This window comes from Podarcis filfolensis (genome assembly GCF_964270895.1).
Source record: "Podarcis filfolensis genome assembly, chromosome: 11".
Taxonomy (NCBI): Eukaryota; Metazoa; Chordata; class Lepidosauria; order Squamata; family Lacertidae; genus Podarcis; species Podarcis filfolensis.
In genome coordinates this window covers 27,012,873-27,027,007 of record NC_139613.1, presented here as the reverse complement: position 1 = coordinate 27,027,007, position 14,135 = coordinate 27,012,873, and the positions used below count along the sequence as shown (strand labels likewise).

At 41.7% G+C, this 14,135-nt stretch overlaps 1 protein-coding gene across 1 annotated transcript in view; it reads left to right on the top strand.

Moving 5' to 3' along the window:
• Positions 1–4,751: 4,751 nt before the first annotated feature.
• THBS4 (thrombospondin 4) overlaps positions 4,752–14,135 on the top strand; it is a 37,289-nt gene continuing 27,905 nt past the window's right edge. The window contains exons 1-2 of the mRNA XM_083576051.1: positions 4,752–5,119; positions 12,898–13,101. Of these exons, the coding sequence (XP_083432177.1) occupies positions 5,026–5,119; positions 12,898–13,101 (298 nt within the window). The 5' untranslated portion in view covers positions 4,752–5,025. The remainder of the gene's footprint in view (positions 5,120–12,897; positions 13,102–14,135) is intronic.

Sequence of the window (14,135 nt, the reverse complement as noted above, 5' to 3'; positions counted from 1 at the left end):
ATTTTCAAGTTCTCTTTGTTTTCACAATGGGTCGTTCGCTCAGAATGAAAACTGCTATTTTTAAGAGAGAATATTTGGACAAATTAATGTTTATTGCACCTGGAGGCAGAAGGAAAAGTATTTCAGAAGCACAAATATTCCTTGTGCCACATTGTATTGAGTCAGTGTTACCAACAGTTAAGGATTTTTATGGAGAGTTTATAGACTTTACAGAGAGACTTGAAATATTTTGTGGTTTCAGTAAAACCCCTTTTCCTGGAGTCAGAGATTTAGTAAGATTTATTTTTCACCTAAACCCTTGCCCACCATGGATATAGAAACTTCAGGGCTTCAGAAGTGAGACAACCAAAGAACACCCAAAAATATCCAGCTGTTTTTCACATTTCTGTTGAATTAAATAAACCCATGCTTGACAATTACAAGCTAAGCTTTGCATGTATCTTTGTGGATTGTTTCCAAACACAGAACTTCATATACATGTCAGAAAAAGTAACAGAAGCAACCTAAAAGACTATGGGGATTAAAAAGCAGGGGAGTCCTGTTGATCTAGTATGTCAAAACACAGGAAAGCTCAACAATTGATGTGATGCTACAGCAATAACAGGATAAAAATAAGACAAATTGTTAGATGGCATTGGCCATGATACAGGCTGAAAAATGACATATAAATACAAAATGACAACACAAAATACATAATAAAACAAGAACAAAAGCCAATAACCTCACTCCCACAAACATGTTTAATGTTCACTGTTCAACGAGCCAAAGGCCTGGTTATAGAGATTATGTTCCCACAACATTGAAATCAAAGCATGTACTTTCTAGAGAGAAAGGACTGAAAATTCTGGGTAACTTTCTTTGAATTTTTGCAGCATTAATACTCATATAGGAAAAAGTGATGTAAAAAGTCCCAAATCAGTGATTTGAGTATTGCTACCTTATCTAAGCAGTAAAGAATGCCTCTGCTAAAATCATCTTTTTCCAAAACTCTGCCATGTCACTTCTCTTCCTAACCCTCCCTGCACTGTCTCTTTGATATATTACACATCCAACTCTGCATATTACTCTGCATATGCAGACTTCTTAGCTTTTTATGCCTGCCTAAGGCTGAAGTCCTATACACAGTTACCTAGGAGTAAATCTGTGTAGATATGTATATGGTTGCTTTGTAAATTTCTGCTTTCATGTCTGCCACACTCTTGTCCTTTATATTCTATCTCTCCAGTAAGGCTCGTCTACTGCGTTTCTTCCAGTTCTTCCATTGTAACAATGCCTCATTTTGGTAACCAAGCCACCCTACTTTTTTCAAAAAATACAATACAATAAGCCTTTGCCCTTGAAGATTTAGTCGCCCAACACTTTTCTGACACAAGTATTAATGTTTCCTAGTGTGGTCCAATCAGAAATTTTAAAATATATTTATGAACATATTACAAGTATTAATGCTTACATCAGAAAAATTACAACGTGAATTAAGCTGTAGTTAGGCCTGCCTAAGGAGGAACTCTGTTGCTGCTAAATTCAGTGCGACAACATCTAGCACATTGTTTGCACAGTAGAAGCGATAATACTATACACTTACAGAACCAATAAACGGGTAAATAGCTTGTAAATAACAAGACAGAAGTACTGTTTCTGGGGGGCAGGCAGGTGTGGGGGACACTCTGGACCTGAATGGGGTGACTGTGCCACTAAAGGACTACGTGTTCAACCTTGGAGTCATTTAGGACTCACAGCTGTCCATTGAAGCACAGGTCAATTCTGGGTACAGGGCAGCTGTCTACCAGCTCCAACTTGTACAACAGCTAAGACCCTACCTACCTGAGCCCTGTCTCGCCAGAGTAATACATGCTCTGGTTTTCTCCCACTTGGACTATTGCAATGTGTTCTACTTTTGAAGGTGACAACTAATCCAGAATGCACCAGCTGGACTTGAGACTGGGAGTGGCTGCCAGAACCATACAAAAGCAGTTCTAAAATATTTACATTGGCTTCCAGTACATTTCCGAGCACAATTCAAAGTATTGGCCCTGACCTTGAAAGCCCTAAATGGCCTTGGCCCTGTATTCCTGAAGGAGCGTCTCAACCCCAGACACTGAGGTCCAGCTCCCAGGGCCTTCTGGCAGTTCTGTCCCTACAATAAATGAAGTAACAAGGAATCAGGCCTTCTCAGAAGTTGCACCCACCCTGTTGAATGCCCTCTCATCAGATGTCAAACAGATAAACAACTATATGACATTTGGAAGGCATCTGAAGGCAGCCCTGTACAGGGAAGTTTTTCATGTTCGAGGTTTTATTGTCTTTTTAATACTTTGTTGAGAGCTGCCTAAAGTGGCTGGGGCAACCTAGCCAGATGGGCAGTACACAAATAAAATAATAATTAATAATAATAATAAACATGGTAGCAGTAGAAAAGCACTGGCAAGCATGTGAATGTTGGCTCGCAGGCTATAGGTTTTGCAAACACTAAGAAATAAGCAACATTTGTAGTGCTTTGCAAAACTTTTTGAGCATGGTCAGAAGTGATTTTAGGGTAATGTGACTGGTTTGGCCACTGGGCGTGCCAAATTTTAGAGTTGCACAGGGCGCCGCTCAAATTTGAGAGCCCAAAGTGTGCCATTGGCATGGTGGATGTATACAACAATCAGCTCACTAGAAGCTATCAGCCAATATGCAACAGTTACCACATAACCAAATAGTAATGTGATTAGGCTGTTAGTTGCTTATTTAAAATGGTGCAGGTCTCTTGCATTCAGAGTCGTAGATTCAATTCCTGGTATCTCTAGCTGAATGCTATATATGGTAATCAGTAGGGGGCTAAATGAACCAATGGCCTGACTCAATATGAAGTACTGTAGTTTCTTACGCTGTGACTTCCAACAGGATGATGCGAGTGTAAATGTTCAGGGATTGCTGCTGCATAGCTGTGATCTTCATCTCACTTGATTCACTGAAGTCATAGAGGAGGTTTGATCCAGAGTAAGTTATTTGAGAATGGCAGATTTGGTTCCTTCCTAAAAATACTGACTCAGAACCGTTTTTGAAATACAGTGGGTCTTCTGTGCTGTTTATGAACAAATGGTAAAACCTGACTGAATCAGTGAGTCAATTTTTCGTAGCTTGGAATATGAACGAGCCACTGACATTTTCTTAAGTAAAAATCAACAGCAATGGACAATTTTTCTATAGGCCAAGCATGCAGAAGTCTGTTGATTAAATAAAAAGGAGGAAAAACTAATATTTTAAGAGTTGAGCTGAAACTCAAAAATATGTTTTTTTAACCTTACAGTTATACGTGGCTTAAAAACATTTTGCAAAAGAAAATAGTTAATGTCTCAGAAATTATCTATATGTACTTTAGACACAGGCAGACTAAGACTTTGTGTTAATGGATGATTAATAATAATAATAATAATAATAATAATAATAATAATTGAGAGAACTTCACAGTAAGAGAACTTCAGGGGTGCCAACTTGAATAAAATATTGGGGGGGGGGGAAGTAAGCCCCTCCCGGCATAATTGACCACAATACATGGCACACACATACCATGTGAGTGACAATGCTCATCAACTTTAGGGGCAGCCCTCTGAAATATTTTATGGGGGGATGAAGGGACCCCTTAGGAGTTGGCTCATATGTCAGCACCACCTAATAATCAAGATGGCACCATTTCTAGCATGAAAACTTCTATGTTACGAAAACAAACAATGACATTCAAGGCACTAGAACAAAACAAGAGAAAAGCAACTAGGGCACTTCCAGAATGCTTGTTTATTAGGGATTAGTAGACTTCATACTTGCAATTTTTTTTACAGTATCCACGTGAGATCATTCCAGCAACAAAATTTCCACATTTAATCCTGATTTTCCATTTCTGAAGGGAAGGCTAATGTGTAAAGAAAAAGCTTGTTAACAACAACTTTGCAGAGTAAGCCTGCATAGTGACTGCAACAAATCAAACTTGGTAACCAAATTAGAACAAAAATGTGGAAAATTTGATTTGAAAGAAAGTAGAGCCAATCCAGTGCAGTGGTTAGAGTGCTGGACTAGGACACCAGGGTTCAAATCCCCACTCAACTACCTTGCCCCCATTGCCATCTTGCAGCCTCAACTACCTCATAGGGCTGTGGCGATGCTAAAATATTATTATTAATAATAATAATAATAAATTTATACTCCGCTCATCTGGCTGGATATCCCCAGCCACTTTGGGCTGCTTCCAACAAAATATTAAAATACAATAGTCCGTCAACCATTAAAAGCTTCCCTAAACAGGGCTGCCTTCAGATGTCTTCTAAAAGTCTGGTAGTTGTTTTTCTCTTTGATATCTGGTGGGAGGGCGTTCCTCAAGGGAGAACCACGTGCGCCACCTCGAGCACCTCACAGGGAAGGTGGGAATGATGGACGTATAATAAAACAAATATAAATAAAGCAAAGAAATGCCATTTTATATATGCACAACCATATTTTTTTCCCATTTACAATGATCACAGCATCAAGATCGACAGATAGGTATGAGATTTGGAGAAGGACTTTGCGCCCAGGCTGCTCCCAGAGTGCCTGAGCGTGTTGTCCCTATTATTTGGCACAAACTTATTGGGACTGGATGGAAGTTGGGAGAGCTTGGAGGCTCCTTCGCGCTTTTCCGGCCCTCTGCAAAGATTCCTAAGCGCCTCCTCCCGGTCCTGAGGCAGCGCGCGCCTGGCCCGTCGCAGCCAATGGCCCGCGGCCCCGCTCCCTTTCGCTCCGCCCCTCGCAGCCCGGCTTAGGGTCTGCCTGCTCTCCCATTTAAAGAGCTCCGGTCGGGGCTGCTGCAGTTCAGTGAGCCGGTGTCCGAGCAACAGGTAGGAGCCTCCAGAGCGCCGCGAGCCTCCATGCCTTTCTCCTAAAAAACAGATCCCCGCGCGCATCCCTCTCTCTATCCGAGGCGAGCCTCGAGTGAACAGCAGCAGCAGCAGCAGCAGCTCCTCCTCAGCCACAGGTTTTGGGCATCTCTATCCCTTCGCTGGACTGCTGGGCAGGATGAACAAGCGCAAAGCCGCCTTCCTCCTCTTGCAGATTGCCCTGCAGCTTTGCCCCGGCGGGGCCACTCACGCTCAGCCTCCTTCTCCTCAAGGTAAGAAGCAACAGTCCCAGCTTGGAGGCGTCCAAAAAGTGTGGGGGGGGGGGAGCCTCTCGTTTCCCTCGACGGAGCTGAACTTTACAGAAGGCAAGGACAGGGGAATAGGTGGCCGACGGTGGAATTCCCACCAGGATTAAGAGAGCGTTTCTTGTCCAGAAGCAGGAGATTTGATGGGAAACATATGGCAGCAACTTGCAGCCTCTGGTGGGGTGCCCCAAATCCATCTCTTGAGGCAAAAGAAAAGGAGCAGCTGGAGTTTAAGCAGACTTGACAAAAGAGGTTAGTTTTTAAAGCCACCTTTGTAATGGGTGATGGTAACTGCGCTGTTATGAAACCGTAAGTTTAAGGAGCTCCTTTAGAACTGAATTTTTGATAAAGCAAAATCAGAATCACTGGATGCTTTTCTTTTGAAGGGATTTGTTTAGAATAAGGATAGTAAAGACCTTTTTAAAAAAAGTTTGATGCTTGTATATGTGGAAACACATTCCACAGATTCTTGAGACTCTCAAACCTTCAAAAAGATCTGTAGGAGCACAAGGGGGTTCTTTTATCTTGATTTACCTCTGCTCTTTTCCTACTCTCTTGCCTAGGAATGGAAACATCTGTTGCTTTAATATTTACAGTATGTAGAGTTCTAGCCTGTTTGAGTAGCAATGATGTGAATACAGTATCAGATTTTTTTTTTCATATATATATATGCCACTTTACCTTGTAAAGACAAAACAACAAATCAAATCAAAAATTGAACAAACTAGCAATGAAAAACAGTGCAGCACAAGCAAAACAACAACAAAAGTTGCAATAATAACAACTGGGGTCAACAAAAACAAACAAAAGCCTGACCAGGATCAAATAAATCAACTTCAATTTAGCTTAAATGCTACTTGAAAAAGCCAGGGTTATATGAAATCATATATTTTTTGCATCGACACATCATAATAAACTATGTTCTTTGTAAGAGAAAGAAGCTTAGTTGAGCCATGAACTCTCATTCTTCACCCCCTCCTTCTCCTCTCCTGATACAACTGCAAGGAGATCAGAATCTTGTGCTTCTTGTTTTGTTTCACCACAGTTAAATCTTGTGCTGTAACCTTAAACTGTGGTTAATCTCAACTATTGTTTGTTGAAACATGGTAGTTTTATAACTTAAGGTTTGAAATTAATTTGTTTCAGACAAATCGGCTAAGTCAGTTTGTCATATTCAGATAGCAAGGCAAACTGCAGATAATCAAAAATGGAAGTGAAAGCTTCTGAACTCCTTGTGAAGAGTGTGTGTGTGTATGTGCAAGCCAAATGCTCACCTGAATTCAGCCAAATGTCTGAATTCAGCCAGAGCCTGATCCTGGTGGGCTTCATTGGGGTGGCAATTCCACATAAAGTCAGCACCACACCTGTAAAATCCTTGCTAGACATATTATGAACCTCATTCAGTAAGAGTATCTGCAGCCTCTAAACTATAGCTATCAGGATTCTTTGGGGTGTGTGCACTAATTTAAATGTGCTTCAGAAATTTGGTGTGTACACAGCCCTAAACATGCTAGTGATTAAATTCCATTAAACTTGGGATTTTATCTAGTGACAGAAGACAGCTTGATGCAGCAGAGGCTTCTGTTAGCAGAAAAGGTAAGGAATGTGATTTTTACATATTCACCCTCAACAGCTGCAGCTCTCATCTGTTCCCAATCTGCTCCCAGGGGTTGGGAGACTCACTGGAACAGTATAAGGAGCTACCAGGGAAGGGTGAATTAGTGAAAATAGTTTGCCTCCCCATTCCAGTGACAAAACCCCACTGTTGGGTCAAAGAGCCTTTAATAAGCAGAGGGACAGCATTAGATACATCCAATGTAATTTACCTCTGATTAGGATGGTGTTCCTGAAGATATTTTAATATTGATTCCAGATGGGGATAATTATTCAGCTTTGAATTGGCATTCATTACTGTATATGATTTGATTTAAACAGTAGTGTCTCATACGTTGCTGTGTCGTTAGTATTACAAGGACAATAGCATAGTACTGTTGTTGAAAATGGGGATGAACGGTTTTTGTAGCTGATACCTGTTTGCAGATCACATTTTTATGGTTTTGATTTTCCCATGTAGGCACAATGCACCGCTGGTGCTAATTACCTTTGCAGAAAGGGCATGTTTTTAAATTCAAGCTGTTCAGTGGGCTGTGTGATGATAGATTGTGAAGACACTAAGGAATCATTCGTTCAAGATTAATCAGTTAATCAACTGAACCTCCTTGACTCCTTTCATGCATTACCCAAAGGCTGTAGGTATGAGTAAGAATGAAATCTAAAATAAATTGAATGAAATGGAAAAGAATCTCTTTCATGCTTCTCAAGCGGAATTATTTCAATGAGTAGAATGTTGAATATGTTGTGATAATGCATGTAGGTTAATTTTTTTGAGCTGTATTATCGTATCTATTAACCTAATGTATGCCTCTCTAGAACCATAGAACTGTAGAGTTGGAAGGGACCCTGAGGGTCATCTAGTCCAACCCCCTGCAATGCAGGAACCTCAGCTAAAGCATTCATGACGGATGGCTATCCGACCTCTGTTTAAAAACATCCAAGGAAGGAGAGGCTCCCATGGGAGCCTGCTGAACAGCTCTTATTGTCAGAAAGTTTTTCTGAATGTTTAGTCGGAATCTCCTTTCTTATAACTTGAAGCCATTGGTACGAGTCCTATCCTCCAGAGCAGGAGAAAACAAGCATGCTCCTCCCCCCATGTGACAGTTCTTAAAATATTTAAAGATGGCTATCATATCTCCTCTTTTCCAGGCTAAACATACCCAGCTCCTTCAAGTGCTCCTCATAAGGCTTAGTTTCCAGATCCTTTATCATCTTGGTTGCCCTTTGCACATTTTCCAGCTTGTCAGCATCCTTCTTAAATCATGGTGCCCAGAATTGGACACAGTATTCCAAGTGTGGTATGACTAAGGCAGAATAGGTAAAGGGACCCCTGACTGTTAGGTCCAGTCACGGACGACTCTGGGGTTGTGGTGCTCATCTCGCTTTACTGGCTGAGGGAGCTGGCGTACAGCTTCCGGGTCATGTGGCCAGCATGACTAAGCCGCTTCTGGTGAACCAGAGCAGTGCATGGAAATGCCGTTTACCTTCCCGCCGGAGCGGTACCTATTTATCTACTTGCACTTTGACGTGTTTTCGAACTGCTAGGTTGGCAGGAGCAGGGACCGAGCAACGGGAGCTCACCCCGTCGCAGGGATTCGAACCACCAACCTTCTGATCGGCAAGCCCTAGGCTCTATGGTTTGGACTAAGGCAGAATAGAGTGGTACTATTACTTCCCTTGATGCAGCCTAGAATAGCATTAGCTTATTTTGCTGCTGCATCACACTGTTGACTCACGTTAAGCTTGTGGTCACGCACTTACTGGATTAAGGATGATTTATAAATATTGCAGAGCAATTTTAAGCCCCTAATCCACTGGCTGGAGGGGGTTGGTATGGAGGAGAGATTTGGGGGGGGGGGAATATCAGAGAAAAACAATATGCCTATGACCAACTGCAAAACCATGACCAAAGAGAATGATGAATGAATTGAGGGAAACACTTCAAAAGTTTGGTTATAGAATTACATTGTTTTATTATAATGTTAACTTTTGAAGCCTATTATGATTTTTTTCCCAAGAAATTAAGGGTGAGTGCATAGCAAATATGTACAAGACTTGAAACAACAGTATTACAAACCCTAACATCTATCTAAAAAGGTATGCAGTCAGGGTTTTCCCATTGATTTTCCTGAACTGTAGCTGCCTTCTCACCATTCTGGGGCTGCATTGCTTTAACTTCACTTGAATTGGGGCGGGGATATGGTGTTCTAACAGAACAGATGTGGGAAAGAGGGTTTTGTTTTGATTCAGGAGACTTAGACTCCTCCCCCCCAATAAGAATCTGAAAAGGCTATCATTGGCCATATTGTGAGTGTGCCCACAGCCCTCAAAGAAGTTAGCAACAGTAATATTGTCCACTGTGAAGGGATTTTAGTTTTGTCCAGTGGCGTAGCGTGGGGGGTGCCAGGGGTGCCGGCCGCACCGGGCGCAACATCTGGGGGGGGCGCGAGTCCAGAGGGCCCAGCCGCGTCGTGCCCTCGGCCCGCCCCTATTGTCAGAGCGGCCGGCCAGCCTCCGCCTGCTCCTACCTTGCCCACCCGAGGACTGCGGCAGCGCCCGCCCCCGTGGCCACCTACCCCCGCCTCGCCCATTGGCTTGCCTCCCTCGGCCCCGCCTCTCTCCGATGGCCGCGGGGGTGTCCTGCTCGGCGCCGGCGCCTTTTTTCAGGAGGTAGGGAGGCTGGACGGGGAGGTGGGGTCGGAAGCGGGCAGAGAAGGAGGGGAGCTCGTAGCCAAAAGGGCTGCACCGGCCGGCAAAGGGCCGGGGAAAGTTTGGAGAGGAGAAACGCACCGTCATGATTTCCTGGTGGAAGCGGCAGAATTAGGGATGGCGAAGCGTAATTACGCACGAATTTCGCTGGGTGAGAGCTTCGGGGATCGATCGGCGGAAATGGGAATCAATTGGAATATGAGAAAGAGAGAGAGGGACCATCATTCATAGGCATAGATTTGTAGGGTTAGGGGGCGCAAATTACTTGCCTTGCCCCGGGTTAGGGGGCGCAAATTACTTGCCTTGCCCCGGGTGCTGACAACCCACGCTACGCCGCTGGTTTTGTCTTAATTGCTTCATTATGGTTTCCTAAATTTAAGTACAGGCGGTTGCTAGTGAAACACAAGATAATGAGACTGCAGTCCCTACATATCTGGGCGTAACCGTCCTTAATTAAACGCAATAGGATTTACTTCTGAGTAGACAGGTAGAGACCTGCACTGTTAATAGAGCAGGAAAGTGAGCAAAATGTGAGCAGAAACAGAAGGTGGAATCAGGACAGGAAAATATTTAAAGACAAAGTTTAAAGGACTCCATTTTGAAGGCACTGGAATGACATAAACTGTCAGAAGCATTATTCCAAAGGAATCTGTACCTTTTATTTAACAAAAGCTCCTTAAAATCATAAAGAGCCTTTGGAAATATATACTTTGTTAGAGAATAATGATCCAATGAAATGACATTATTTCATAAAGGGGTAATCCCACTATAGCGAAGCAGTGTAGTCCTATACATGCCTACCCAGAAGTTAGTCCCATTGAGTTTGCTGGGTCTTACTCCCATGTAAGTGAGTAAAGAGTTGCAGTCTGAGGTCCTTTGTTATTTTCCTTTGAAATCAATGAGCATTAAAAGTTGTGTGGGTTGTGCTTTTAAGTTTCCAATGCATCATGGTCCCCTCATAAACAACACTTGGAAAAGCTAGCCACCCCACACACCCCCTATTTTGAGTTGGAGGCTCATCATTCTGGAAAAGTTTGAGAATCTGTTTCTAAAGCTACCAATCTGTGTCCAGGTGGCTGTTGGAGTGCATGAACAATTGGTTTAATTCACTCTGGGAAGTCATGCATTCTGTGTACACTTGCAGGCTAATAAGCTTTTGTAGATGTTCAGCCCTTCTGTGATAATTAACCTCTGTGGATGTCAGCAGTTAGTTCTTCAAATAAGCACTGCTAAGTGTGTGGCTTCAGAAGACCATTTACCCAAAGGCAATTTAACATGGTGTCCATTTAAATCCACTTAATAAATTGGTTATATGTAACAAGCTACCAACTGATGGAAATAATTTTACCACTTCTCAGATTTTCAGTCAGTGTAGATATGTTAAATAATCCACACCACATGGCAGGATTATTACATTGGTAATAACACTCTGCTATTGGATAAATCTAGGCAACAATTTACCATCTTCATAGGATTGAAACCAGGGGCCTGATCTCACATATCCTGATGAAGATGCAGCATAGTTAAGGAATAAGCACACTCTACCACACACATAAACATAGTGTGTGCAACAGGTGCTCTATTTCAGGTATGAGGTATGACCGTCCAGATACCTTTGGATGACAACACCCATCATCCCTGACCGTTCTGGCTGAGGCTGATGGGAGCTGGAGTCTAACAGCATCTGAAAAGCTACAGGTTCTCTACCCCTGCTCTAAATGGAAGCCAATGAAAGCTCAATTTGTATCAATTTTCTCCTGCTTTTGGAGAAGGAATCCCAGAAACCTTTCGACAATGTGCAGACTTCCATGTGAAGTGCTTGTATTTCATAGTTTTATGTGTGATGTAAGAGAGGGGAATGTGCAAGCCAGCAGCACAAAGACTGTCCCTGCTTGCATAAATCTCCAAATGGTATCTAACCACTTGCTTGTATCCCAGTGCCCTTTGCCTCTTCTCAACTTTCTTTCTCTTCTTTCTCTCTTGTGTGCTCTGCTGTTTTATCATTCTTTACAAATATCTAGTCTTTGTTCACCACTGTCTCTTTATATGGCACTTTTAATAAGCAAATAGTTTTATAACCTTGTATATTCAGTGATCACTCACTTCAGCAAAATACCATCCAGCAGAACTGTGCTCTTTAGCTAAATCCAGAGTGTCTCCACCCAGAGCCAGAAATAAGTCCTGTCTGCTGTGAAAAATGTACCACCTACAGGGTAAGCTTGCAGGCAACAGTATCCACACTGTGGCTTATATAGGAGTACAGTTTGGTCAGGGAGCTAGCACCATGTTAATTCCTGAAAAAACAAAGTTTAATTTGATTCTTGGCTTCTATAAAGTCACATGAGTTTAATTCAAAGAGCTGTATATCCAGGAGGAACGCATTTTAATTTGACTACAATTAGTAAGGTCATTAGACTTAAACTTTTTTTCAGATCAGACTTGAAGCAATCTAACAAATAAATTGTTGCAATCAAATAAGAAACAAGCATAAAATAAGCATAGCCGCTTATGATGTATAAATGTTTCCCAAATTCCTGATGTACTTTGCACCAGGAGATTGGTGATATGTCTCTTAACACTCTTCATTCTTTCAACACAGTTGGGTTAGTGAAGGGCGATTTTAAATAACACTAATAATCATCGGGAATTTATTGATTTATTTGTATCTGTAGCCATCTCCATCTCAAATACTCAGACCAAGAAAAAGAAAAAGCTTTCCTTTTAGAGAAACAGAATAAAATCTCACCTCTTTAAAAGCCAGCCCAAGGAGGAATTTCTTGTAAGTTCTTCTGAAAGAACAGATGACTCTGATTTGTAGTGAGTCAGACCATAAATCTTTCTTGTTTGGTACTACAGGTGAAACTGTCCACAGCTTCAAGGTGTTCCCAAACAGGCCACCTGAAAGATACTGTACTGTACTTGTAACAGAAGATGCCTGGGATTTAATCTGTGACCTTCCACAAGCAAACCATGTGGTTACCACTCACTGAGCTATGACTCATACCAACTAAGGTGGCTTGAGGCAGTTTGAATCTGCAGCTGCAGAACTCCATTTCTCTCATTGAACTAAATCAGCCCTTAAATGCTCAGCTTGGGCAAGGGGAGATTCAAAGTTGGGGGTGATACTGGTGGTGAAATGGAATTTCCTGGAGGAGGACGTAGCTGATTGGCCAGAAACTGAAACAGGAGCATTCCTGGTTTTGTTTGTTTTTATTTATTTTTCATGGTACAGAAAATACATTTTGAGAAAACAATTGTTACAGCAGTAAACAACAAACAACTTATCCTAATAAAATTACAGGCTTCTGTCATGCTACAGGAGCTTTCCTGTTGAAAGGACGAACTGCACCATTTTATTGAAGTCCCACTTGTATATTATTTATAATAATCTACTTAGTGAAATTCTTCTTATCTCTTTATAGTTTTTGATCTTCTTTCTACACCCAACCAGAGGCTAGTAAAAACCTTCTTGCAACAGACACTGGCCGATCCTACACTGAATGAAATTTACGTGCTGTCGACATTCAGACTGCAACCCAAAAGCACAGCTGTTGTATTTGGGCTATATTCCTCCACTGAAAACAGGAAATATTTTGAATTCACAGTTATGGGACGGGTGAATAAAGGTAAGTCCTACAAAAGTCGGTTGGGTGGGTGTGAAAGCAATGAATAAATGTTATTTTATTGGGCATATTCTCAAGAAGGTCTCTCACACAAATCTTCTACAATTAGCTTACATTTTTTGGTGAAGTTTTAATTCATTTAATTAATGTTTACTCCTGGAATTGTTTTTACCGTCCTCTTAAACACCACCTGAATACTTCTGTGCTGCTTAATATCCTTCTTAAATTCTGGTCCTCAGAGTTTATTGCAGTATTGGAAGTCTTATCAGTACTGAGACTAGGAATGAAAGCTAATGTAAATATAATTCCAACACTTTGCTACTGCTTTTTATTGCCTACTTGCATACTCATTGCATTCCACGCTTCAGAGAAGTACGAGAATTAGCTTATGGCAACATCCTGTCTCTGTGTTCTTGAACAGCCTTGATTCCCCATGTTGGGAGATGGGGGCTGGCATCTTTCTGCCAACAAACTTCCCACTGGCAGTGATGAATGGTTCTCAAAGAACCAAGTCAAAGGTTTTTCTTTCTTCCTTTTTCCCCTTTGGGAAATCACTGTTTCAAATTACTGAGGAATTTGATAGATACACGCACATGCTGCATTCAGCATATGAAAGATGGGAACTTAATTTAGTTGATCCCGAAGTTTAGCTTTGACTGTGCAAGATAAACATTCCTGTTGCAAAGGCCTTATAAAATCAGCCACATGACAGAAAATGCTCTTGGCTGAGTGGAATGCGCTTGTTTAGAGCCATAGCACTGACTTGTGTGGAACTCTGCCATGTTATGGTAAATTCATGAATGTACAGCATGAAAAACGTGTGGTGTTATCTACAAAGGGAGGAATGGTTGTGCAATTAAAATAAACCTAGTAACTAAAATTGCATGCTAACCAATTACAGAAACGTTTAGTTAAATTGCCTTTAAATTGGGGCTGCAACTCATTAGTGATTGGTTAGACTAAGAGATTTAAAAACTTTTCATTGACTAAAAGGTGAGTCTTTTAAAATGCATTTGGTTGGATCAAGGGCAGGTCTA